The following is a 26,120-nucleotide window of genomic DNA, read 5'->3' on the forward strand; positions in this document are numbered from 1 at the left end:
CGGGGAAACCGTATTTCCCGGCCCTTTTTAAAAAATGTATTTTTATTGATTTCAGAGAGGAAGAGAGGGAGAGAGAGAGAGAGAGAGAAACATCAGTAATGAGAGAGACTCACGGATCGGCTGCCTCCTGCACGCCCCACACTGGGGTTCGAGCCCACAACCTGGGCCTGTGCCCTGACCAGGAATCGAACCGGGACCTCCTGGTTCATAGGTTGACGCTCAACCACTGAGCCACACCGGCCGGGCCATTTATATTTTTAAAAACAAAACCTGATCACCGATGGCAGAGAACACCCCGAGTGGTCAAGACAAGGAGACCTCAGGTGGTAGCGGTGTGTGTTCGAGGGGCGTGCGGGGTGCTGTGCGAACACGGCTGGGGAAGGAGCCATGATGTGAATATGCCCACGTGCAGTTCTCACCCCTGAGCACCATGAGCCTCGTTTTCTCTCCCTTTTCTGCTTTTTTGCTTCTTTCCCTGCCTGCCTCTATTTTTGTCTCCCATTAGCACTTGGCTCTCTCACTTCCTGGGCCAGGACGATGATCTCCTGCCTCTCACCACCCCCCCCCCACCCCCTTTCCTGTCACTTCACAGTGAATTTAGCATCCTTCCCCTAAACAGGACCCCTTTTCTCCTCAAAGCACTGCCCCAGGGCCTCTGACTTTGAAAAACAAGTTTTAAATCTACAAGGCAAACAAGGGCATTTAACTAACCATCCTCAGTAATTACCAAGGAGCAGTTCCCTTTGCCCTAAAAAGGGGGCAGTCAGACTCTTGCAGGCGCTTTAGAAGCTGGGTGACTCCTGGGTGAGGCTGGAGAGGGAAGGCCTTGGGGATGAGGGGCCTTGGGGTGCGGAGGGAGGCGGGGCTCACGTGTGGTCATCCGGGTGGAGCCCTGGTCTCTGTTACTCACGTGCTGTTCTGTGGCCGAGGTCTTCACGGGGGCAGGGGGCCTAGGCTGTGTGGTTTGGTGACTAGAGCATGGGCTTGGGGTTCAGGCAATGGGTCCAAATCTGCCCAGTCTCTTCTTTATTTTAAAATCTACACTAATAAAAGACAAAGATGCTAATTGACTGTACCTTTGCTACACCCTAAGCCACACCCACCAGCCAATCAGAGTGACTATATGCAAATTAACCCAACCAAGATGGCGGCCGACAGCCACGAGCTGGAGCAAGCAGGAGGCTTGGTTGCCCGGGCGATGGAGGAAGCCAAGCTTCCCGCCAGCCCTGAGCCAGCTGAGAGCGGAGGTCTCAGCAAAGTTTCAATTATAGAAGATAAACAAATCCCAGATACCTGCTTCCAGCCACCTCCACTGGGAGCTTGAGTGGCTGGGGGCTGTGGCCAGCCTGCAAACAGCCATCAGCCCCTCACCCAGGCTGGCCACACCCTCATGGGGTGAGGGTCCCCGCTGGGGGGCTTAGCCAGCCTGAAAACGGCCCTCAGCCCCTCACCCAGGATGGCCAGGCACCCCAGTGGGGATCCCCACACTGAAGGGGCTGTGCCAGCCTGCAAACAGCCATCAGCCCCTCACCCAGGCTGGCCACACCCTCATGGGGTGAGGGTCCCTGCTGGGGGGTTTGGCCAGCCTGCAAACTGCCATCAGCCACTCACCCAGACTGGCCAGGTACCCCAGCAGGACCCCCCCCCCCACCCTGAAGGGGCTGTGGCCAGTCTGAAAATGGCCCTCAGCCCCTCACCCAGGCTGGCCAGGCACCCCAGTGGGGACCCCCACCCTGAAGGGCCTGTGGCCAGCCTGCCCAGGCTGGCCAGGCACTCCTATATAATAAAAGGGTAATATGCAAATTGACCCTAATGACTGGTAATGACTGGTCACTATGACACACCCTGACCACCAGGGGGCAGACACTCAATGCAGGAGCTGTCCCCTGGTGGTCAGTGCGCTCCCACAGGGGGAGCTCTGCTCAGCCACAAGCCAGGCTGCCGGCTGCCGGTACAGCGGTGGTGGTGGGAGCCTCTCCAGCCTCCTCAGCAGCACTAAGGATGTCCGACTGCAGCTTAGGCCTGCTCCCCGCTGGTTAGTGGACATCCCCCAAGGGGTCCCAGACTGCAAGAGGGCACAGGCCGGGCTGAGGGACCCCCCTCAAGTGCACAGATTTTTGTGCACCAGGCCTCTAGTATGTATATGTATGTATGTATATGTATATATTTATTTATTAATCCCAGAAAGGAAGGGAGAGAGAGAGAGCAACATCCATAATGAGAGGGAGTCATTGATCAGCTGCCTCCTGCACAGCCCCTACTGGGGACCGAGCTGCAACCTGGGCCTGTGCTCTGACCGGGAATTGAACTGTGACCTCCTGGTTCAGAGACCAACACTCAGTCACTGAGCCAGGCGGCCGCCCGCCCCCCCCCCCCCCCGCCCCCTTCTCTTCCTATGTGAGCTGTGGGCGGGCCGGTGAGACTTGCTCTGAGAGAGAGAGGAGACTCCTGTGCAGAATCGTCAAGTAATGGGGTTGATGTTTGTGAAACATCTGGAACTCACCAGGTCCATGCCGTTACCGTCAGAGACCACATGTAGGAAACTAAATATTTCAGAAGCTCAGCATTCTGCCTGGACGTATCGCCCGTAGCAGGTTAGTCAGGGGCGAGTGTAGACAGAGGAGGTGACCCCCAGTCTTACAACGTTCTGGTCACGGAGGCGGGGCTTGTTCTCACTGCTCCATCGTGTTTCCTGTTGTTGACTGTAAAAGTACACGGAAGCTTCTGTAGTAAGACTATGAAAGCATCTTCTGGAGTAAAATCAGTTTTTCTTTTAGAACAACCTAGAGTCGGCGTTGTCCGTGGAACGTTACCTAAGCAAGGGGCAGGCCCCGTGGCCGGGGTGCAGGTCTCACCGCATCAGCCCTTTTGTTTTGCTGAGAAGACAGACGGCTCTTACGAGAGACTGAACGGAAACGGTTTTTCTTCCTCTTGTTTTGTGTCCAGGAAACCTGAACACAGACCAGAACGTTCTCAGCATATGAATAAGCCGGCGAAGGCTGGCGGGCCCCCGGGGGGCTGTATGGGAAGGCCCGGGTTTCTTCTCTCTGGACAGGACAGGCTGCGGGCAGCTCTCCCCTCTGCTGGCCGTGCGTCCTGCCGACGCGTGTTTGTCCGTTCGCACGGCGTCTTCCGCAGGCACTCTTTTTAGGAAAGAATTCCGCTGCAGAGCAGGTGAAATCCTGTTATTTTTACTCTGAGGGGAGCGGATGGTTCCTCTCTAGAGCTGCGGCCACTCCGCCCCTAATGGAGGCCGCTGATGGATTAACGTATCGATCAGGCCTAGGGAATCGTGTTCCGTGGAAATCCAGGCCTTTGGATTTTCCAACTGGTCTGGCCCGTTGCCTCCAACCATCACAAGTGGCTGCACCATTTGTGCTTTCCTGGTTGTAGATAAGTGCCGAGGGGGAGCCGAGTGTGCCCCCCAAAGCCTGCCGTTTGGGGTGTGGTTATGGTAAGGTGGTCACTCTGAGAAATGGGAACTCAGGAGCAACCTTTGACCTTCCCCGAAGGGCGTAAAGGAAGTTGGTTAGAGGCCCTGCTACAGGAAGGGCGCTATCGTCAGAGACAACTGTGGTTTCACCGAGCCGGGGTGACGGGGGGAGGGAGGGAGCGGGGCCATGTGGTCCAAGTCCTCCGTGCGCCCCCCCCCCCCCGCCCCGTCAGGGTGGCCCAGCAAACAGCCGTTCACTCACCAGGGACGCTTCCTCTGCTTGTCCGTTGCTTCTCATCGGAACGCATACCCCTCGGCGTGGCCTTTTGAATTTGAAGCTGACATCGCTGATATCTGAAACGTTTGCTGTTATTGTGCATCAAGCTTTATTTATTTATTTGTTTATCTGAGAAACAAGAAGCCGCCTTTGTTTTTCTTTGTTAGGTTAGCACTTGTGTATGTTTAACAAACGCATCTTATTGTGGAAAGGGTTACAGACGCCCCTTCTTCCCCAGGGAGCCCCTGCTCTGCTCCCTCCAGGCCCCTCCCCCGCCCCCCCCAGGCCTTCACTAGGATGTGCTGAGCATCATCTTTGTTTTTTTTTTGTTTTGTTTTTTTTAGATTTTTTTTTTTTTTTATTGCTTAAAGTATTACAAAGGGTATTACATATGTGTCCATTTTATCCCCCCGCCCTAGACAGTCCCCTAGCCTCCCCTATCCCCCAATGTCTTATGTCCACTGGTTATGCTTCTATGCATGCATACAAGTCCTTTAGTTGATCTCTTACCCCCCTACCTCCTGCCCCGCAACCCTCCCCGGCCTTCCCGCTGCAGTTTGACAATCTGTTTGAGGCAGCTCTGCCTCTGTATCTATTATTGTTCAAAAGTTTATAATGGTCTCTATTATCCATGAATGAGTGAGATCATGTGGTATTTTTCCTTCATTGACTGGCTTATTTCACTTAGCATAATGCTCTCCAGTTCCATCCATGACGTTGCAAATGGTAAGAGTTCCTTCCTTTTTAGAGCAGCACAGTATTCCACTGTGTAGATGTACCACAGTTTTCTAATCCATTCATCTACTGATGGGCACTTAGGCTGTTTCCAGATCTTAGCTATGGTGAATTGTGCTGCTATGAACATAGAGGTGCATATATCCTTTCTGATTGGTGTTTCTGGTTTCTTGGGATATATTCCTAGAAGTGGGATCACAGGGTCAAATGGGAGTTCCATTTTCAGTTTTTTAAGGAAACTCCATACTGTCTTCCATAGTGGCTGCACCAGTCTGCATGCCCACCAGCAGTGCACAAGTGTTCCTTTTTCTCCACATCCTCTCCAGCACTTGTCGTTTGTTGATTTGTTGATGATAGCCAGTCTGACAGGTGTGAGATGGTACCTCATTGTTGTTTTGATTTGCATCTCTCGGATGATTAGTGACTTTGAGCATGTTTTCATATGTCTCTTGGCTTTCTGAATGTCCTCTTTTGAAAGGTGTCTATTTAGGTCCTTTGCCCATTTTTTGATTGGATTGTTTATCTTCCTTTTGTTAAGTTGTATGAGTTCCCTATAAATTTTGGAGATTAGGCCCTTATCAGATATGACATTGGCAAATATGTTTTCCCACACAGTGGATTTTCTCGTTGTTTTGTTCATGGTTTCTTTTGCTGTGCAGAAGCTTTTTATTTTGATGTAGTCCCATTTGTTCATTTTCTCTTTCGTTTCAAGTGCCCTAGGAGCTGTATCAGTGAAGAAATTGCTTCGGCATATGTCTGAGATTTTGTTGCCTTTGGCTTCTTCTAGAATTTTTATGGTTTCCTGTCGTACATTTAAGTCCTTTATCCATTTTGAGTTTATTTTTGTGTATGGTGTAAGTTGGTGGTCTAGTTTCATTTTCTTGCATATATCTGTCCAATTTTCCCAGCACCATTTATTGAAGAGACTATCTTGGCTCCATTGTATGTTCTTGCCTCCTTTGTCAAATATTAATTGAGCATATTGGTTCGGGCCGATTTCTGGGCTCTCTATTCTATTCCATTGATCTATATGCCTATTCTTGTGCCAGTACCAGGCAGTTTTGAGAACAGTGGCTTTGTAATACATCTTGATATCTGGTATTGAGATCCCACCTACTTTGGTCTTTTTCAGGATTGCTGCAGCTATTCGAGGTCTTTTTGTATTCCAGATGAATTTTTGGAGAGTTCGTTCTAGATCTGTGAAGTATGCCGTTGGTATTTTAATGGGAAGTGCGTTGAATTTATAGATTGCTTTGGGTAGTATGGACATTTTAATGATGTTGATTCTACCAATCCACGAACACGGTATGTTCTTCCATCTGTTTATGTCTTCCTCTATATCTTTTTTCAACGTCCTGTAGTTTTCTGAGTAGAGGTCTTTTACCTCTTTAGTTAAGTTTATTCCTAGGTAGCTTAATTTTTTTGGTGCGATGGTAAACGGGATTGTTTTTATAATCTCTCTTTCTGAAAGTTCACTATTGGTGTATAGAAATGCCTCGGATTTCTTGGGGTTAATTTTGTATCCTGCTACATTGCCAAATTCATGTATTAAGTCCAGTAGCTTTTTGATGGAGTCTCTAGGGTTTTGTATGTATAATATCATGTCGTCTGCAAATAAGGACAGTTTTACTTCCTCTTTTCCAATTTGGATGCCTTTTATTTCTTCTTCTTGCCGAATTGCAATGGCTAACACTTCCAGTACTATGTTGAACAGGAGTGGTGAGAGGGGGCATCCCTGTCTTGTTCCTGTTCTTAGGGGAAATGGTGTTAGTTTTTGTCCATTGAGTATGATGTTGGCTGTGGGCCTGTCATATATGGCTTTTATTATGTTGAGGTATGATCCTTCTACTCCCACCTTGCTGAGAGCTTTTATCAAAAATGGGTGTTGAATTTTGTCAAATGCTTTTTCTGCATCAATTGATATGACCATGTGGTTTTTTTCTTTCAATTTGTTTATGTGATGTATCACGTTTATTGATTTGCGGATATTGTACCATCCTTGCATCCCTGGGATAAATCCTACTTGGTCATGGTGTATGATCTTTCTGATGTACTGCTGGATCCGATTTGCTAAGATTTTGTTGAGGATTTTGGCATCTATGTTCATGAGGGATATTGGCCTGTAATTCTCTTTCATTGTGTTGTCTTTACCTGGTTTTGGTATTAGGGTGATGCTGGCTTCATAGAATGAGCTTGGAAGTGTTCCTTCCTCTTGAATTTTTTGTAGTAGTCTGAGGAGGATAGGTTTTAGTTCTTCCTTGAATGTTTGGTAAAACTCCCCTGTGAAGCCGTCTGGTCCTGGGCTTTTGTTTGCTGGAAGCTTTTTGATGACTGCTTCAATTTCTTCCATAGTTATTGGCCTGTTGAGATTTTTAGATTCTTCCTGATTGAGTTTTGGAATGTTGTATTTTTCTAGGAATTTGTCCATTTCCTCCAGGTTGTCTAGTTTGTTGGAGTAGAGCTGTCCATAGTATTTTTTAACAATCATTTGTATTTCTGTGGGGTCTGTTGTTATTTCGCCTCTATCGTTTCTGATTTTGTTTATTTGGGTCCTCTCTCTTTGCTTCTTGGTGAGTCTGGCTAGAGGTTTGTCAATCTTGTTTATCCTTTCAAAGAACCAGCTCTTGGTTTCATTGATTTTCTGTATTGTTTTTTTGGTCTCTATGTCATTTATTTCTGCTCTAATCTTTATTATCTCCTTCCTTCTGCTCACTCTGGAGTTTTCTTGTTGCTCTCTTTCTAATTCTTTGAGTTGTAGAGTTAGATGATTTACTACCATTTTTTCTTGTTTGTTGAGATAGGCCTGTAGAGCTATAAACTTCCCTCTCAGGACTGCTTTCATTGTGTCCCATAGGTTTTGGATTGTTGTGTTTTCATTGTCATTAGTTTCCAGGATGTTTCGAATTTCTTCTTTGATTTCATTGGTAACCCAATCAATATTTAATAGCATGCTATTCAGCTTCCAGGTGTTTGAGTATTTTGGGTTGTTTTTATTGTAGTTTATTTCTAATATTATGCCATCGTGGTCTGCGAAGACGCTTTTTATGATTTCAATTTTCTTGAATTTGGGGATACTTTGCTTGTGACCCAATATATGGTCTATTTTTGAATATGTCCTATGAGCATTTGAGTAGAATGTATATTCCCTGGCTTTCGGGTGAAGTGTTCTGAAGATGTCTATTAAGTCCATCTGATCTAGTGAGTCATTTAGGATTGCTGTATCTTTGCTGATTATTTGTCTAGAGGACTTATCCAGTGCTGTCAGTGGTGTATTAAAGTCCCCTACTATGATTGTATTGTTGTCGATGTCTCCTTTGATATCTTCCAGGAGTTTTTTTATGAATTTGGGTGCTCCTGCATTGGGTGCATATATGTTTACCAGGATTATATCTTCTTGTTGTATTGATCCCTTTAGTATTATGAAGTGGCCTTCCTTATCTCTTGTTATGGCCTTCACTTTGAGGTCTATTTTGTCCGATATAAGTATTGCTACCCCAGCTTTCTTTTCCTTTCCATTTGCCTGAAAGATATTTTTCCATCCTTTCACTTTCAGTCTGTGTGAGTCCCTTCTAATGAGGTGGGTTTCTTGTAGACAGCAGATGTATGGGTCATGTTTTTTATCCATTCAGCCACTCGATGTCTTTTGTTTGGAGCATTTAGTCCGTTTACGTTTAAAGTTATTATTGAAAGGTACTTGTTTGTAGGCATTTCTGTTTTTGTGTGGCTGTTTTCTTTCTGAGCTTTTTATTTCTTATTTTTATACCAGTCCCTTTAGCATTCCTTGCATTGCTGGCTTGGTGGTGATAAACTCCCTTAGCCTTTTTTTGTCTGTGAAGCTTCTTATTTCCCCTTCAAGTTTGAATGATAGCCTTGCTGGATAGAGTATTCTTGGATTCAGTCCTTTGCTTTGCATCACTTTGTAAATTTCCATCCATTCTTTTCTGGCCTGATGTGTTTCTGTTGAGAAATCATTTGACAATCTAATGGGAGATCCCTTGTATGTAACTTTCCGTCTCTCTCTTGCAGCCTGTAAGATTCTCTCTTTGTCCTGAACATTTGCCATGGTAATTATGATGTGTCTTGGCGTGGGTCTTTTTGGGTTCACCTTGTTTGGGACTCTCTGGGCTTGTGTGACTTTTTTCTTCTCCACCTCAGGGAAGTTTTCTGATATTATTTCTTCTAATAGGTTTTCTAATCCTTGTTCATCCTTCTGTTGTTCTGGTACCCCTATTATTCGTATGTTGTTTCGTTTCATGTTGTCCCAAAGCTCCCTTAGGCTCTCCTCCTGTCTTTTCATTTTTTTCTCCAATTGCAGTACGTTTTGGGTGTGTTTTGCTTCCTTGTCTTCTAAATCACTAATTCGGTCCTCCGCTTCTCCTAGTCTACTGTTGAAACTTTCAATGGAGTTTTTCATTGCAGCTATATCACTCTTCATATCTTCTTGGGTCTTACTTAAGTTGTTGATTTTTTCATCTGTTTCTTTTAGCTTCTTCCATATGTTATCGATTTTTTCATCTGTTTCTTCTAGCTTCTTCCATATGTTATCGATTTTTTCATCTGTTTCTTCTTGCTTCTTGCTGAGGTTGTCGATTTTTTCCTCCATCCGGTTTATGCACTCTAGGACCCTTATTCTGAATTCTTTTTCTGTCATGTTGCATGCCTCTGTATTACTTAGCTGCTTTTCTGGAGAGTCCTCCTTCTCTTTCCTTTGGGGGTTTCTTTGTCTACCCATGTTTGATCTCACTGACATATCTAGACGTTGAGTCGTTCAGTGGCTGCTCCCTTGGTGGCAGTGACTCCTTGGTCTGCGGTTGCTCTTCGGGCGGTTGCGGTAGCAGCTGCTCTTCAGTTGGCAGCAACTCCTCTGGTGGGTGCTGTTCACAGCTGTGGTGGCTCTTCTGGCTGGTGGGGCGAGGTTTCACGTACAGCTGCTGTTCCTCAGCAGAGGGTGTGGTGCTCAGGAGGTTGCTGTTGCTTGGATCTGCTGTGTTGATTTAAAGGCACAAAATACAACACAACAAGGCACCACGTACCAGGCACTATACACAAATATATTCACGATATTAATAACCCCAAATAAAGGTGACCACCTGAATTAAGAGAATTAGGGGATAAGGAAGAAGGAAGAGAAAAAGAGAAAAGAGAAAAAAGAAAAGAAAATTAGGGACCAAAAAAAGGAGTGCAAAAATGAAATTGGGAAAAAGGAGGGGGGAAAGTAAAAGCGAGAAAAGAAAGGAAAAGAAAAAAAAAGAGCGAAAAGAGAGAATGAAGTGGAAGAGGGGAAGAGACTTTTTTATATGAGGAGAATACTCCTATAGAACAGCCATTAATCCCAACAAATTCCAGCAACAGCTCCCTGGAGATGAATGCAAACTAGAAACAACCAATAATATAACGATGAAAATAGAATGGAGAACACTAATCCCAAAATAAAATAAAGAGAAAATAAAATGGCACTTTAAAAAAAAATGGTAAAATGGTAGCAGTAATAATACTGGTTAAAAATAAGAAGGTAGTAATTAAAAGGGTAAAATCAGGTGATGGAAAAAAGAAGAAAGAAAAAAAAAGAAGAAGAAGAGGAAAAGAAAAAAAAAAGAAAAAAAAAAGAAAAAAATTGGTTTCTTAGTTAAAAGGTGAAAAAAGAAAAAAAAAATATTGCAGTAGTGAAGGTCCTTCGGTTCTTCTATTCTTCAGTGTGGCTCGCCTTAGACCTGCCAGGTATTCAGGAGAGTGTTGAGTTTCCCTGCGATACACTGTTCCTCTGTGTTGTAAACCACAGTCCTTATTTTAAAGCAAGCCGCATTTGTTTCCCAGACTGCCTTATTTTGTGTTTAGCAAAGAGTCAGTTTGTGGGTCAGCCTCTGGGTGGCAGTGTTCTGGGGTTGGCCTCTGAGGCTACAGAGCCTCTCTGTCCAGTGGAAGTTCACTGCCCAGAGCTGGCTGCGTAAGAGTTACCAGTGCTGTGTTGTTGCTGGGATTGAAAATCCCTCTATAGGCCAGACCCTGTTAACTCCCAGGGACTGATCAGGTTATTTTAATCCTTGATCTCCTACAGGGTGGAATCTGGGTGTGGCTGTGCTCCTTGCCTGGGGGCTGGGGGGAGGAGTCTCACTCTCCGGAGAGAATGGCTGCCTCAGTCCTGGGCTCAGGGGTGTCTCAGCACTCAATTCGCTGCCACCTCTCCCGGCCCCCCTTCTCTCCTCAGTCTCTCCCCAGATTCCACTCCTCCGCGCACTCTCCCTCTCTTCAGCACAGGTGAGTGTCTGTATCCGAAATGTCCCATGAACAGGGTTCAGTGAAAACAAACAAACAAACGCCGGCCGCGGAAACGGGGAAGGCTTGGTTTCTGTAAGCTTCTTCTCTTACCGGGACTGCATGGTCTGGTCAGCTCTTCAGGCTGTCCCCTTTAGGCTCAGTCCTCTGTGATCACAGACCCAGCTCTCAATTCCCCCGGCAGCGCCAGGAATCCCGCGGTTCTCCTTTCCCCAGTCAGGGGCTGTGCCTGTCCCAAGGGACGCGGCTGTCTGCCACGCGGTCTCCCTCCGACTCTCTGGGCTCAGAGGTCTGGCAAACTTTCCTGCCCAAATCCCTGGGGTTTTTTTTACCTTTCCAGGGGAGTTCTGCTCTTCCTGGCTGCAAACCGTCTCGCCAGCTGAGGAATTTCGCCAATTCGGGGTGGATGTTACTAGTTTCAGCTGCTCACTCCATTTGCTCAGGGACACGACCTGAGCATCATCTTTGTGGAGAGGAGCCTGTTGTGTGGGAAATGAAACAAGTGTAGGTGCTTGGAACGCAGGGGGAGAGGGGGCTGGTTTTTGTAGAGAAATCGGGAAAGAAGCCGCTTTCTCCGAGGGCGCCGTTGGCACTGCAGTGTGGCTGCAGAGGAGACGAGGCCCCGTGCCGGGCGACAGGACGCGGGGTTGCGTGTGTCACCTCACCAGGGCCAGCCCCGGGGTCTCTGGGTGCACAGACGGCCGTGCCTTTAACCCTCCGCACAGGCGACCTGCCGGGATCTTACTGCACAGCCAGGACGCGGTGTTGTTGCTGATGGCTTCCCAAGGACCCTCTGCACCCTCTCCCCCCCCTCTGGGAAGTTTTGATTATTGATGATAGATTAACAGACTCATTAACTCCCTGCCTCCTGCCCATTTAGATGAGTGATAACAATTAGCTTAGATTTGTCTGAAAAAGAGGAAACAGCCCGAGGGCCTGCGAGGGTCTGAAGGAGGCGACTGATCCCTGTGGACCCTTTGGAATTCCCGTTGGCGTCTTTGAAGGAAATTCTGGGTGTCTCCCAGGTGAGGTGAGAACGGCGAGAGCTGGGGGGCCGACCTCCTCTGCTGGTCAGAATGGATCGGGGACGTCCGGGGTCTCGGTGAACTCTCCGCTTCCAGGAGGGGCACTCCGTTGGCACCCCTCCGTCCTGTGACCCTTTGAATCTTAGGGATTCTCGGGACCTGGCAGCTCCCGTTACGTGCTGAACCCCCAGTGTCTCCCAGCAGCTGAGGCCGCGCTTGTGGGTGTGCATTTTATTTTACTTTCTCCCGCCATGTAGGCGATCTGTTTGCTAAGGTTGCCGCTGGAATCATTTGCTCTCGGGCGCTTTTTAAACACGGTGACATAGTGAGAGGAAGATTAGGTGGGTCCGCCGTAATGATTATAATTAAGTGACAGAAAGTGCTACTTGCCTAGGAAGCTGGAAACTCAGTGGGGAAGAGGGGCCTATCGCCAGGGAGAAGGCACCCCTCGGGTTGAAAATCATGTCTTTAACCACAGACTCTGCAGCTCTGTGGGAGGGAGACCTGGAGGGGGAGTAGCTCTGAGGGAGGGAGACCTGGAGGGGGAGTAGCTCTGAGGGAGGGAGACCTGGAGGGGGAATAGCTCTGTGGGAGGGAGACCTGGAGGGGGAGTAGCTCTGAGGGAGGGAGACCTGGAGGGGGAGTAGCTCTGTGGGAGGGAGACCTGGAGGGGGAGTGGCTCTGAGGGAGGGAGACCTGGAGGGGGAGTGGCTCTGTGGGAGGGAGACCTGGAGGGGGAGTGGCTCTGAGGGAGGGAGACCTGGAGGGGGAGTAGCTCTGTGGGAGGGAGACCTGGAGGGGGAGTGGCTCTGTGGGAGGGAGACCTGGAGGGGGAGTGGCTCTGAGGGAGGGAGACCTGGAGGGGGAGTGGCTCTGAGGGAGGGAGACCTGGAGGGGGAGTGGCTCTGAGGGAGGGAGACCTGGAGGGGGAGAAGCTCTGTGGGAGGGAGACCTGGAGGGGGAGCGGCTCTGTGGGAGGGAGACCTGGAGGGGGAGTGGCTCTGTGGGAGGGAGACCTGGAGGGGGAGTAGCTCTGAGGGAGGGAGACCTGGAGGGGGAGTAGCTCTGTGGGAGGGAGACCTGGAGGGGGAGAAGCTCTGAGGGAGGGAGACCTGGAGGGGGAGTAGCTCTGAGGGAGGGAGACCTGGAGGGGGAGAAGCTCTGAGGGAGGGAGACCTGGAGGGGGAGCGGCTCTGTGGGAGGGAGAGCGGCTCTGTGGGAGGGAGACCTGGAGGGGGAGCAGCTCTGTGGGAGGGAGACCTGGAGGGGGAGTGGCTCTGTGGGAGGGAGACCTGGAGGCGGTTGTGGATGTGGGTGTTTCTGGCAGTCAGCGGGGGTGCCCTGGTCAAACTTGATGCACAGAAGTCCAACAGGCAGGTGGTTCTTTGTCATGTTCCCTTTACTGGGGGAAGACGAGTTGTTTGTGCTGGAATGGTTTTGAGTTTTTTGTTTATGTTTTGATTTTAATGCTGTTTTTGCTGCTGCTTGTGCCGGGGCCACACAACCCAGGCAGAGAAAGGAGGGTGAGGGATGGAGGAAGGAGGGTGAGGGATGGAGGGCCAGTGAATGGGCACCCCCTTCCCAGCTCTGGGGCGCCCGGCGGGAGGTGGTGAGCTGGTAAACAGTGATGAAACCAGACCCCGAGGCCCCTCCCGGGGGATGTGTGGTGGGACGCTGGGACTGGGAGGTGGAGGATCCGCCTGCTCATCGGGGATCTTCCCTCTTCTCTGGGCGGTTCAGCTGCGGGGCCTTCGGGAGAGCAGGCGGGGAGGTGCCTGCGGGTGTGTGTCAGGGTGAAGCTGGGCAGATTCACTGTCGAATTGTCGTCTGAAGTTTCTAGCTCTGGCCCTGGTGTGTGTGTGTGTGTGTGTGTGTGTGTGTCTGCGCACACGCGTGTATCACACGGACATCAATGGTTTTTCCAGTTTGAGCTCCTGCTCAGGCCTGCGTGTGCCCTGGGTCTGTGAGGTGACCTGAGGCCCAGGCGTGGGGCCCTCAGAGGGGAAGACGAGTGGGTGGCTGCGGTGTGACGTTGCCGATCACGTTTTCTGACGTTGGCGTTTGTTGTCTCAGCACATTTGTGACACGAATATTATCATCACGTGTGAAAAAATGAAACACCATCCTGCAGTGGAGACGTTTTAGAAAGACCCACCCATATTCCAACCCAGCCTCCGCCGCCAGCGCTTAGCGCCTTACGTTGGCAGCCGCGCTTCACGGGACGGAGCAGATGGGCAGGCAGAGTTTTTATGGCGCGGAGTGAGCTGACGGCTTACGGCCCATTGGATGTGTCCACAGCCCAGAGGCTCCGAGAACTTGTGACGTGAACCTTCCCAGCAAGTGGATGAATACAAATTCCCGCTGGAGCTCCCGCCTGCATGTGCTGCGGGAGGCGCCATGGCACGGACCGAGGCTCATCGGACCTGTCCTCAAACTTTACCTTTTATTGTTTTTTAAAGGGCAGCTTCATTGAGATTTAATGGGTGCAGTTTGACATACAAACCTTCTTCACATTCTCACCACCATCAAGATGGTGAACACGCTCATCACCCCCAGTTTCCTGGTCCCCCTCCTCCATCCCTCCATCCTCCTGAAGCGACCACTGACCTAATTATTGTCCCTATAAAATAGTTGGAATTTTCTAGAATCTTGTAAACGGAACCATACGACATGGACTCTCTTTAGTCGGTGTTCCCTCCCTGAGCGTAGTCACTCTGAGAGTCGTTCCTGCTGTTTGTGTGTCGATGGGAAGCGCCTTTTCATCGCCGAACACATGACACTGTGTGGTCCCACCGCAGTTTGTCTGTCCGTCTGTTGGGCATTTCGTTGTGTACGTTCTTGCTATTAACGATGAGCTGCTGTAATGTCCATACCCAAGTCTGTGTGACGTGCGCTTTCCTTTTCCGGGTCAATGCTGAGGAGTGGAATGGCGGGAGCATCGCATTTTAACCGAGAAGAACCCCGATTCCCTCACCGCGAGCTGTGTGCCCTTCATCTCATGGGCGTCGTAGTTTTGGTCGGTGACACTGTCCGTCTGCCTTTGCCCTCCGAGCAGAAGAGCCCAGGGAACAGCCTGTGTTCAGGTTGTGCCTGGCATCATTCCAGTTCTTGCCTTGGAAGCCGGCAGCCGCGTCTGAGGCTGAGGACAAGGAACAGAGGGATCCGGGGAGGGACGATGCTAAGGCTCACAGCTCAGCAGCTGCACCTCCAGCTTGTGGAAGGGGAGGGGCCAGGAACGCGGGAACCGGTGGGTGGGGCTCCTAGAGTCTCTCAGAGGGTTCAGCTCCAGCCACCTGAGCCTCTGTGTGGGTATCTTTTTAAAAATTATTATTAAATATATTTTTATTGATGTCAGAGAGGAAGGGAGAGGGAGAGCGAGGTAGAAAGATCAATGATGAGAGAGAATCATTGATCACCTGCCCCCCTGCACCCCCCCCCCCCCACTGGGGATCAAATCCACAATCTGGGCATGTGCCCTGACCAGGAATTGAACTGTGACCTCCTGGTTCATAGGTTGACGCTCCACCATTGAGCCACGCCGGCCGGGTTTTTTTTGTCGTGTTTGATTTTTCCATTTTCTCTTCGCCTCTGTGTGTCTCTATTCACATTGCGAAGTCCTGACAGAAATCTCTCAGGCCCCCACGAGATGCTTCATGACGGTGGCCCAGCCCCGGTGTCTAGGGGCCGGGGCAGGCGGCCGGGGGACCAGTTTTGAATTGAGCAGCAGCGGCTTGTCCTCCACACGTATCCGTTTTCCGCACTAAGTGGGCCTGTGCAGCTACCGTTGGGTGAGAGCACATCGTGTCTAGATACTCCAACCTTTCAGTTTTCCAGGCGTTACACCTGCCGTTGGAGCTGGCAGCCATGGCGGGGCATGGGCACTCCCGCTCCCTCCTGAAGCTGCTGTTACTGTATAGGATTTAGGTTCGCAATGAGGGTCACAGCCGCACGTTCCTCGAACTAGACTGACCCCCAGGCTCACTGTAACCTGGTGTGGAGGTGGCTTGGAGCCCCGAATGCGTGGGGTTTTAGGAAGAATTGAATCTGCCGGAAGGTTTTCCACCCCGTCCTGTGCACCCATCCACACACTTCTGTCTCCTGTGCACCCATCCACACACCCCCGTCTCCTGTGCACCCATCCACACACCCCGTCTCTGTGCACCATCCACACCCCGTCTCCTGTGCACCCATCCACACACCCCCGTCTCCTGTGCACCCATCCACACACCCCCGTCTCCTGTGCACCCATCCACACACCCCCGTCTCCTGTGCACCCATCCACACACCCCCGTCTCCTGTGCACCCATCCACACACCCCCGTCTCCTGTGCACCCATCCACACACCCCCGTCTCCTGTGCACCCATCCACACACCCCTGTCTCCTGAGTTGGCCAGCAGCTCGCACCGCCGCTCGCAGGCCCGGGAGGCGTGTGGACGCCGAGACACGCGCTCCGGGCCTGACGGCCGCGCTCCTGCTTCCCTCCAGGGTCCGTGTTCACGCTGAAGGTCCAGGTGAATGACATCATCAGCCGCCAGCCCCTGAGCCGCGCGGTGGTCGAGGTGTTTGTCAACCACACGAAGACGAATTCCGCCGCCACCGGGAGCCAGGGCTCCGTGCTGGTCCGCGTGCCCTTCGCGCTGGGCCTGGGCCTCACCATCCTGGCGCACAAGGTCGGCTACGTGCTGGCCCCGCTGGCCTGGAGGCCCGGCCAGATGCCAAGTAAGCGAGGGGCGGGGTGCCCGTCCCAGCCGCGCCCTCCGGGGCCTCGGTTCTGCTAACTGCACAGGGAGTGTCTGCGGGACCATATAGCCTGGGTCAGAAAGGAGTGCCTGTTCCCTTTCCTCTCAAATATATTTTACTGATCTCAGCGAGGAAGGGAGAGGGAGAGAGAGATGGAAACATCCATGATGACAGAGTCATGGACCAGCTGCCTCCTGCAAACCCCATTCTGGGGATCGAGCCTCACCCGGGCCTGTGCCCTGACCAGGAATCGAACCCTGACTTCCTGGTTCATAGGTGGAACCCAACCCCACCGGCCTGGCTCACAGTTTGCTTTTTACCACTTTTTAGGGTCTTGCTGGAGCAGAACTATGCATGTCTGCCTCCCCTGCCCCCCCTCCCCCCCCCCCCCGGCTTAGTAACGTCTCTCCATTGTGCTGTATTTCACAGTATATTCATCAGTGACGCTTTCACTGTTCCCGCAAAGCCAAGCAAATATATGGCTGTTTGAAGACACCGTTTTAATTACTGGAAAGTTAGCCGGTAAGTGTAACGCTTTCTCCTCGGCTAACAAGTCCACGGTTGAGGTGGTTACTCTGACAACTGCACGTCTGCAGGGACGAGTCACTGTGGGCCCTAAGGTGGGAAATCTAAACGGATCAGGTTGTTTTTCCTTCCAGATGCCAAATCTCAACCAAGCGCCCAGTTTTCAAAAGCCTTCATCCAGCTCCCGGACAGCCACCAGCTGGGCAACGTGACCGGCTACCTCACCGTCCTGCAGCAGTTTCTGAAAATGGACAGTTTCCTGTATACGGCCGGAGTCACGCTTAACACATCAGGTGCTGTCTCCTTTCTCGCGGGAGAGCCGTCTGTAGGAGACAGTACCCTAGCCTCCCATCAAGGCGGCCGCAGCGGTTTAGGTCGGATGCTCGCTGAGGCTCAGGGAGGGGGGTGGGTGGGTGGCACTTCGGAAACACAGCCCGTGGTTAGATGCTACAAGCACTCGATCCGCTCCTATGCAGTGGGAGAAAGGTTAACAAAGCCTTCCGCACACCCTCCTCCAAATTTTACCGCAAAGAGGTCAAAACAGGTGTCGAAGATAGTAATGATTGTTGTGTGACCTTGTAAATTAAAAAATACATTTGAAAATGGAAATTTGATTTAGAGCAGTGGTTCTCAACCTTCTGGCCCTTTAAATATAGTTCCTCATGTTGTGACCCGACCATAAAATTATTGTCGTTGCTACTTCATAACTGTCATGTTGCTGCTGTGATGAACCGTCATGTAAATATCTGATATGCAGGGTGGTCTTAGGCGACCCCTGTGAAAGGGTCGTTCCACCGCCCTTTCTTGACCCACAGGTTGAGAACCGCTAATTTAGAGCAGTGTGCACATGCCTTTTTATAATTTTCTGCACCTTCTGTGCGTCCTTATCGGATGGGTGAGAAGGGTCAGTCGTGGGCAGCCCTGCTGGACGAGAGGAGCCGGGTGTTTGGGCCATGTGAATGCTGCTGACAGGTCACCGCACCCGTGTTCACGTAGACGTTGGTAAACGGCCTTTTTCAGGTTTTGAGAGCATCGAGCTGACGCCCCTGGCCGCGGTGTGCGTGAAGATGTACTCGGGCGGCCGGGAGCTCCAGGTGGCCGGCTCCGTGCAGCTTTCGCTCCCGCTTCTCCACCCCCAGGGCGTGCGGGCGGGGGACCCCGTCCCCGCCTGGACCTTTGACATGAACACAGGTGTGTGACGAGAGAGGCATTCTGGATGCTCTTCTTGTGAATGTTGGATCTTAGAAGTAGGTTTCTGCACTTTTGTTTCAGCTTTATTGAAGTGTAACTGACCAGTGAGGTTGCTCTATTTCAGTGTAAAGTAACTTAAAAGGCCTCATGATGGAAACAGCCCACTCACCAGGGTTGTTTGTAAGCACATCCCTTACTTGGGCCTCAGTTTCCTACACGTTGAGTGGGAGGTTGTTTGAAATCACTTTGAAGAAGATCTTCTTGATTGAGTCCTAATTTCAGGTTATTCCTCCTGGCAAAGGCCTTTGCCTCTACTGTACCTTCCAGCGAAAGAATTTTTGATTGATTTTCACATATGCAAACACTGCATACACTCTACCTGCCTAAAGGGAATCCCAGAACAGGTGGCAGATAACCAACCACCTGTCGGATTTCACTACTCGCATCCTTACGATAATCGCAATAGGCACAATTTAAATATATTTTTATTGACTTCAGAGAGGAAGGCAGAGGGAGAGAGAGATAAAACATCGATGATGAGAGAGAACCATCGATCGGCTGCCTCCTGCACACCCCACACTGGGGATGGAGCCCACAACACAGACATGTGCCCTGACTGGGAATCAAACCGTGACCTCCTGGTTCATGGGTCAACACTCAAGCATCAAGCCACACCAGTTGGGCTCAATAGGCACAATTTGAACATTATTTGGAGAGTTACGATTTCCTAAAACATCCTGTACTTATTTATAATGATTTTATTTTGTGTAGTCATAACAAATCATTCAAATCATTTTATTTAATATCTTATTATCATAGGTACTATAGTACCATGTGACATACGATGTATATATTATCCCATGGTAACATATTGCTACAGGTTTCATAATTTTTGAAAAAGTCCTGCAAGGTACTCTCTACATGACTATCGGCAAACTCCTTCAGCTCTAAAGGGACAGATACCGACTGTAACTGCTTGGCGTCTCCACTTTCCTTTCTTTCAGGTACTTGGATCAGTCACGGCCGGGGAGTGGTCAAGGACTACAATAATCATTTAATCTGGACGTACGACGCGCCGCATTTGGGCTACTGGATAGCAGCTCCGCTTCCAGGAACTAGAGGTGTGTAAAAGTGAAACAAAAATTAATTAAAAAACGCGACCCCCAAGCAGCCACGCTGGCACTGATGGCGGCCGACCTCGTTATAAGCATCGCGCTCGCTGAGGTGCAGCGAGCACACGGCTTCAGGGCTCTGGGTCTGTCTGCTCCGTGTTCATAAGAAAAGTTAGGCTCCGTGAGCTCTAAGGTGAATATGGGGTTTGTTCGGATCAAGTCTTCCCTTTCTCTCTCTCTCTCTCTCTCTCTCCTCTTTCTCTTTCTTTTTTTAAGTGAGCCAGGTCTTTATGTAGATATAGCAGGAGTTAAATTTTCTCAGGGAACACCATCAGAGATCACAGAACATCTTTATGTATAAAAGCCTAAGTGACCGTTTGAATGTTCGACCATCTGACCAGTAGCTATGACGCACAATGACCACCAGGGGGCAGACGCTCAACGCAGGAGCTGCCAAGCTGTGGTGACTTGGCAGCTGCGGTTCTCGGGTGACTCACCCAGAACCAGAGAGGAGAGAGCTTGATTCCGGGGTGCATCATCCGAGAGCTGCCCTCTCGCAATCCGGGACCCCTCGGGGGATGTCAGAGAGCTGGTTTTGGCTCAGTCCCCGCAGGCCAGGCCGAGGGACCCCACCGTGCACCAGGCCTCTAGTTTCCATATAAAACATGAACTTCGCAATTACAGCTTTCTTTCATACACTTCAGCGAGTAGCTGAGAGTTCTTGTTGTCTTGATATGATAACTCAGCTAAATAGTTGCTAAGGAGATATGCGCTCAAAACGGTGGGTACAAACAGGGGAGTTGAATAAAGGCAGGAAAAAAAGTCATTCCCTGTCGTCTAGTACAGCGGTCGCCAATGGTGGTCTGCGAGGTCCGAAAGGTTGGTGACTGCTGGTCTAGGAGTAAAGAAAAGATAAAACCAGTCAGCAGGTCAGCAAGGAGCAGAGTTACGGTGCCAGAGCCACATCGGGGCCAGGGCATCTGGTGGGAGTCGTGCCCGGTGTTGCTGGATGGCTTCAGGCAGCCAGGCAGCCCTTCTGGGCCACCGTTCCTCCTCCTGCAGCGACAGGGCCAGACCCACAGTATGTGCGGGGTTGGTTTCCTCGTGCAACCAGGTTTCTGAAGGCCGAGAGGACACTCTCTCTTTTCTGAGTTCACTTTTTGTGAATAAATTCCGCCCAGACCAGTGAGAGCACCTGGTTGCCAGGAGGGGGACAGGCTCTGGGTGATTGGGACGCAGTGAGGGCGAGGGGGGTCCACGGGGTGCTGGGGAGGCCGAGGAAGCAGATGCCAGGAGGCAGGGTCCCCGCCCCGGCCCAGGCCCACCTGACGCTGTCACTGGCTCTGCCGCGCGATGGCTGACACCCTCTGACGTCCTGTCCTCACACGCTCCTGGCCTCCCAGGGAGGGAGAAGGTGGGGGGCCCGGGCCTGGGTCCTGAGCACAGGCCTGGGTGGAGGAAGGGCTGCGGATAAGCGTGTCCCCAGCTGCTCCCCCGGTAAGGCAGGTGCTACCCGGGGAAGATGGGCCTGCCTGTGGGCGGGCAGAGGTGGACGGGACCCAAGGACGGCCCAGGAGGCGTGCTCTGTCAGATCCGGGAGGAAGGGGCCTCTCAGGTTTCTAGATGTAACAAGGCGTCCAATGACACCACGTGCACCTAAGGAAATCCGGCAGGTACCTGTGAGTTGTGCAGCTCTCTCCAAAGACTCAAGCACTGCATATTTTAGCCATTAAGTCTTCTTTTTAAAAACGTTTTATTTATTTAAAAAATATTTTTATTAATCTCAGAGAGGAAGGGGGAGGGAAAGAGAGAGAGAAACATCAATGATGAGAGAGAATCATGGGCCGGCTGCCTCCTGCAGGCCCCACACTGGGGGTCGAGCTCACAACCCCGGGCCTGTGCCCTGACCACGGAATCGAACCATGACTTCCAGGTTCACAGGCCGATGTTCAACCACTGAGCCAGCCGGCCGGGCTCAGTCTTCTTAAATAAAGAGACGTCCTCTAGCTTGCTGCAGGTGCCCGGGCTGCACCAGGCCTGCTGCCCCTGGGCCTTGGGGTGGGGCTGGCATAAATCGAGTTGCCTCCAGCCTTCCCTGCAGCCAGTGTTGCCAAGACAACTTCCCGGCCTTCAGCCTCTGCTCCTGTCTCCCACCTCCTCCTCCTGTAGCTTGTGGTTTGCAATCTCCAAAAACAAAGCAAAGCAAAACCTCCAGTGCGCTTTCGGGAAGTCTGGGGGGAGTGAAAGCTGAGTGCCCAGGCCATCCCTCCATCTAATCGTGGGTCGTGGGTCGGAGAGTTAATCCTGGGAGTGCCTGGCTCCGGGCCAGGAGGCGGCTGTCCCAGGCCGGCAGGACCCTCCCAGCGCACAGGCCGACCCGGACGTGGTGACGCTCACACACCTTTCTCCGCGGCTCCTGTCCTCGCACTCATCACGGCGTCTGTTCATGTGAAGACTCTCTCAGTTTTTCTGAAATTAAAAAAAAGGTTTTAACGTTCATTGTTTTATTGACAGTCTTCGCATTTTAAACTGTGCACGGAACAAGACATTTTTAAAAATTGAATTCATTGGGGTGACATCGGCTAATAACACCAGGCAAGTGAAGCTGAATTTGGTGTTCGCGTAGGAGAACTGTGAGCCCTGAACCTTGTTGGTCCCCGGGCTGTTCCCGCCGTGTGGGTTCTGACCTCAGTGCTGAGGACATTATCATTCAGAAACCAGAGGGGGTTGCCTTTGTCCTCACGATGCAAAATACCACACGGCCTTGCCAGCTGTCCAGCCTCACCCCGTTTCCGGTTTGCAACGAGAATGAAATATTGATGAGAAAGAACAGTTAATATTTAATGTAACCCTTCAGCTCAGCGAACACCATGCCATTTCATGTCCAACAAAGATCGCCTGAGGAGCACTTGGGCTTTATAGGGAAGAGGTATACCTCTTTTTTTTTGTATTTTTATATTATTCTTTTTTAAATATATATATATATATATTAGAGAGGAAAGGAGAGAGAGAGAGAGATAGAAACATCAATGATGAGAGAGATTCATGGATCGGCTGCCTCCTGCACACCCCCTACTGGGGATCAAGTCTGCAACCCAGGCATGTGCCCTTGACCCAAACTGAACCCGGGACCCTTCAGTCCACAGGCCAACGCTCTATCCACTGAGCCAAACCGGCCAGGGCTATTTATTTATATTTTAAATAATTCTTTATTGTTGAAAGTATTACATATGCCCCCTTTTTTCTACCATTGACCCCTTCTAGCCCGCCCCGCCCCCCGCCCCAGGCCTTCAGCACCCCACTGTCTGTGGCCATGGCCCATGCATATATGCACACGAGGTCTTTGGTCAATCACCTCCCACCACCACCCTCCCGCCTTCCCTCCGAGATCCCGCCCTCTGTTCCATGCTTCCATGTCTCTGGGTCCGCTTGGTTCACCCGTTTACTCTGTTACTGAGAGAGAAGTGTACCTTCCCCCAAACATCCCCCTGCAACGACCCGCTTACACGGTGACCTCACGAGTTGTAAAAGCTGGATACCTTTCTGAACTAGGTTAGAGTTTGGTCTGAGCTTTTGTCTTGGAAAGACTGTGGATCAGGTGCTGAAGGAGAGGGAGGGTCCTGCCGAGACTGACCTCCATCCCTTCTGCTGCTGCTCCCGCTGCAGGCGGATCTCTGGCGGGTGGGGTGGGGGGGACGCTGTGCTCTGCCAGACACTCGGGGCAGCCTGAGTGTCGCTGCCTTTGCCGGCACTGACCAGGGGTCTGAAACAGGCGCTGACCAGGGGTCTGAAACAGGCGCTGACCAGGGGTCTGAAACAGGCACTGACCCCCCTGAGTCTTAGTTTGCAGGTTTCTAAACAGCGGGGGTTGGATGTGGTGACCCCTTCTCTCCCAACACTGTTAGGAGCTGTGTTGCTGTCCAGTCCAGGATGGCCGGTGACGGGCTGGGTACCTGCTGGAGCTGCTGAGCGGAACGTGGTCGATACAGAAATCTGTTTTCATGTGAATCTTAAGTAGAATTCTCTCTGAAAGTCAATGAGAAAACAGCCCCAGGGGAGGGTGACACAGTAATAATAAGGCCTGCACTTCCTTCTCGTGTCATTTGCTTGTTTCTACGGAACCGCTCAGGCCCCGGCGGCGGAGACTCCGCGGACATCGCCGCCTACCACACGGTGTTCCTGACGGCCATCCTGGGGGGCACGGTCGTCATCGTCCTCGGCTTCTTCGCGGTGCTGCTGTGCTACTGCAGGTGCGCGGGCGATCGCGTGCACCCCACCCTCCCTCACAGGGTGGGCCGGCCTGAGCTGCAGGCTACCAAGTGCAGTCTGGGACTGGGTGGGCTCTTTACGACAGGGGTGAACCAGGAGGGGAGCGTCCCCCAGCATCGCCCACGGGGTGCCCTGTGGTGGGCTGGCTGCCGAAGGGCCTTCCAGCTTGTGAGCTGTGAACACTGTGCCCCCTCTCCCCCCCGCCCCTGCAGGGACAGGTGCGGTCCTCCCCAGAAGAGGGACAGGACGGTCACCAAGCTGGAGGCCCTCAGGAGAGACCAGACCACGTCCACCACGCACATCCAGCACATCGGCGCTGCCAAGGCCGCCCTGAGAGCCGAGGACAGGGGGAGCCCCTCCCGCAGCCCACAGAGGCCCGGCCTGGCCAGGCCCGAGGCGGAGGAGCGCGTGGCCCTGGTGAAGACGCGGGAGCACTTCCAGCTCTACGGGGAGGACGCGGCCTTCCTGCCCGCCCATCAGAGGACCCCCGCGCCGGCCTCGGAGCCCCGGCCGCTGGCACGCGCCCCGGGCAGCCTGGCCCCCCGGGGGGACGCCGAGGAGGAGACGCGGCACCTGGCGGGCCACCCGGAGGGGTACGCGCGCGCCCCGCTCCCCGAGCAGCTGCTGCACCTGTACGGCCCGCCCCTCGCCGTCCTGCAGGGCGCCGACCTCTTCGCCCCCGAGCAGCTCCAGCTCGCGGCGGCCCGGCCGGCCACGCTGCCGCGCAAGGGGCCGCTGCTCTACGGGCCGCTGCGGGCGCCGGGCCCCGGGGAGCCCTCGGCGCAGACGCTGCCCCCGGCGCCGGGGCTCGCCCCCGCCCCGCCGGCCCGGGAGGAGGGCGCGCCGCCGGGCCCCGCGTGGGGCCGCTACCCCAGCAGCCTCCTGGAGTCGGTGTCGGTGCCGGGCGCGCTCAACGAGGAGCTGCAGGGGCTGTCGGAGCGCGCGCGGCGGGCGCTGTCCCCGCCGCCGCCCTGCCCGCACCCGCGCGCCTGGTTCGTGTCGCTGGACGGGCAGCCGGTGGCCCCGGTGCGCCACTCGTTCATCGACCTGCAGCGCGGCCGCCGCGGCCACAGCCACAGCCACGACGCCAGCCTGGACTCGGGCGTGGACATGCAGGAGCCCCACGCGGGCCCGGGCCGGCGGCTGGAGCGCGAGCGGACCTTCCTGCGCGGCGCCGCCCCCCGCGCGCTCGACCTGGAGGACGCGGACCTGAGCGGCAGCGAGAGCGGCACGGCCGGCTGCTCCCCCGAGGACCCCGCGCCGGACGGAGGGGGGCCCCTCCCCGAGCGCCCCGGGGAGGAGGAGGCCCCCGGGAGCCGGGGCGCCGGGGACGGAGACGAGGCGGCAGCCGGCACCTCCCCCGCCAGGAAGAGGGGGCGCCCGCCGCTCCCCAAGAGGGACAGCAAGGCGAGCATCTGGAGGAAGCGGGAGGGGCGCCCCCTGCTCCCCACCAACTAGCCCCCCCCCCCCGCCCCGCTGGAGGGCCCCCCTCCCTGCTGTTCATGCGCGTGTCGGTGTAAATTGCAGGAGGAACTTCTTCTTTTTAAATATGTTTTTATCGATTTCAGAGGGAGAGAGAGAGAGAAACATCCATGATGAGAGAGCATCGTGGACCGGCTGCCTCCTGCGCCCCCGCACCCCCCCTGGGGATGGAGCCGCAACCCGGGCCTGTGCCCTTCGCCGGAATTGAACCCGGACCTTTCGGTCCACAGGCTGACGCTCTATTCACTGAGCCACACCGGCCAGGGCTAATGTATTTTTTATTGATTTCAGAGCGGAAGGGAGAGGGAGAGAGCATCGTGGACCAGCTGCCTCCTGCACGCCCCCCACTGGGGCTGGAGCCACACCCCGGCCTGTGGCCTGATGGGGATCCAACCCGGCCCTCCTGGTTCCTAGGCCCACGCTCAGCCCTGAGCCGGGCGCCGGTCCAATATGAGCCCGAGGAGTGGACTGACCCGGCCGGGGCCCTGTGAGCAGTGAAATGGGAGCTCCGTGAGGGAGGGAGGCGCCCAGGACGGCTTCTGGCCCACCGTCCGCACCCAGGTGCTCACAACAGAGAACAGCTCCCGGAGTTCGTAGTCTGGGAGTGTGGCCCCGGCAGCCCCCTCTCCCCGACTCCCTTAAGACCCCTGTGGGATGTGCACCCCAAAGCTGCCTCCATGCGAAAGGGTTGCTCCGCGCTGAGGACACCCCGTGAAGCTGTGGGGATGAAACCGCTCTTCAGGTGACATATGGCCGCTCTGCTCCCACCGCCTGCCCTGGAACGCACTGGACCGGTTCTGGGCTGCTGTCTTTCCAGAGTCTGAAGGCCACTCGACCTTTCGTTGTTGCTGCTGCAGACAGCATGTGGATTGTATCGACCCCAAGGGAACCCCATATTCACATAAGATGGGCAAGAAGCCACTTGGTTGCTAGAGAGGGCAGCTCCAGAACAGACGGTAAGGTGATACTTGTTATTTAGAAATCTGAGAAACGGATGCTCTGATACTAAATTTTTATTTTAAAATTTCTTTTTCCTTCTCTCAAAAGTGAAATGGGC

At 52.8% G+C, this 26,120-nt stretch overlaps 1 protein-coding gene across 2 annotated transcripts in view; it reads left to right on the top strand.

Moving 5' to 3' along the window:
* FAM171B (family with sequence similarity 171 member B) overlaps window positions 1-25,041 on the top strand; it is a 36,234-nt gene extending 11,193 nt beyond the window's left edge. The window contains exons 2-8 of one of the 2 annotated variants that reach the window (XM_036320665.1): window positions 16,230-16,463; window positions 16,914-17,006; window positions 17,144-17,302; window positions 18,030-18,200; window positions 19,205-19,321; window positions 23,442-23,562; window positions 23,794-25,041. In XM_036320665.1, coding sequence (XP_036176558.1) covers window positions 16,230-16,463; window positions 16,914-17,006; window positions 17,144-17,302; window positions 18,030-18,200; window positions 19,205-19,321; window positions 23,442-23,562; window positions 23,794-25,039 — 2,141 coding nt within the window. In that variant the 3' untranslated portion in view covers window positions 25,040-25,041. The remainder of the gene's footprint in view (window positions 1-16,229; window positions 16,464-16,913; window positions 17,007-17,143; window positions 17,303-18,029; window positions 18,201-19,204; window positions 19,322-23,441; window positions 23,563-23,793) is intronic. The other variant, XM_036320666.1, reaches the window with a different exon arrangement.
* The last annotated feature ends 1,079 nt before the right edge of the window (window positions 25,042-26,120 follow it).

Source organism: Myotis myotis, unplaced genomic scaffold (genome assembly GCF_014108235.1).
Source record: "Myotis myotis isolate mMyoMyo1 unplaced genomic scaffold, mMyoMyo1.p scaffold_m19_p_8, whole genome shotgun sequence".
Lineage (NCBI taxonomy): Eukaryota > Metazoa > Chordata > Mammalia > Chiroptera > Vespertilionidae > Myotis > Myotis myotis.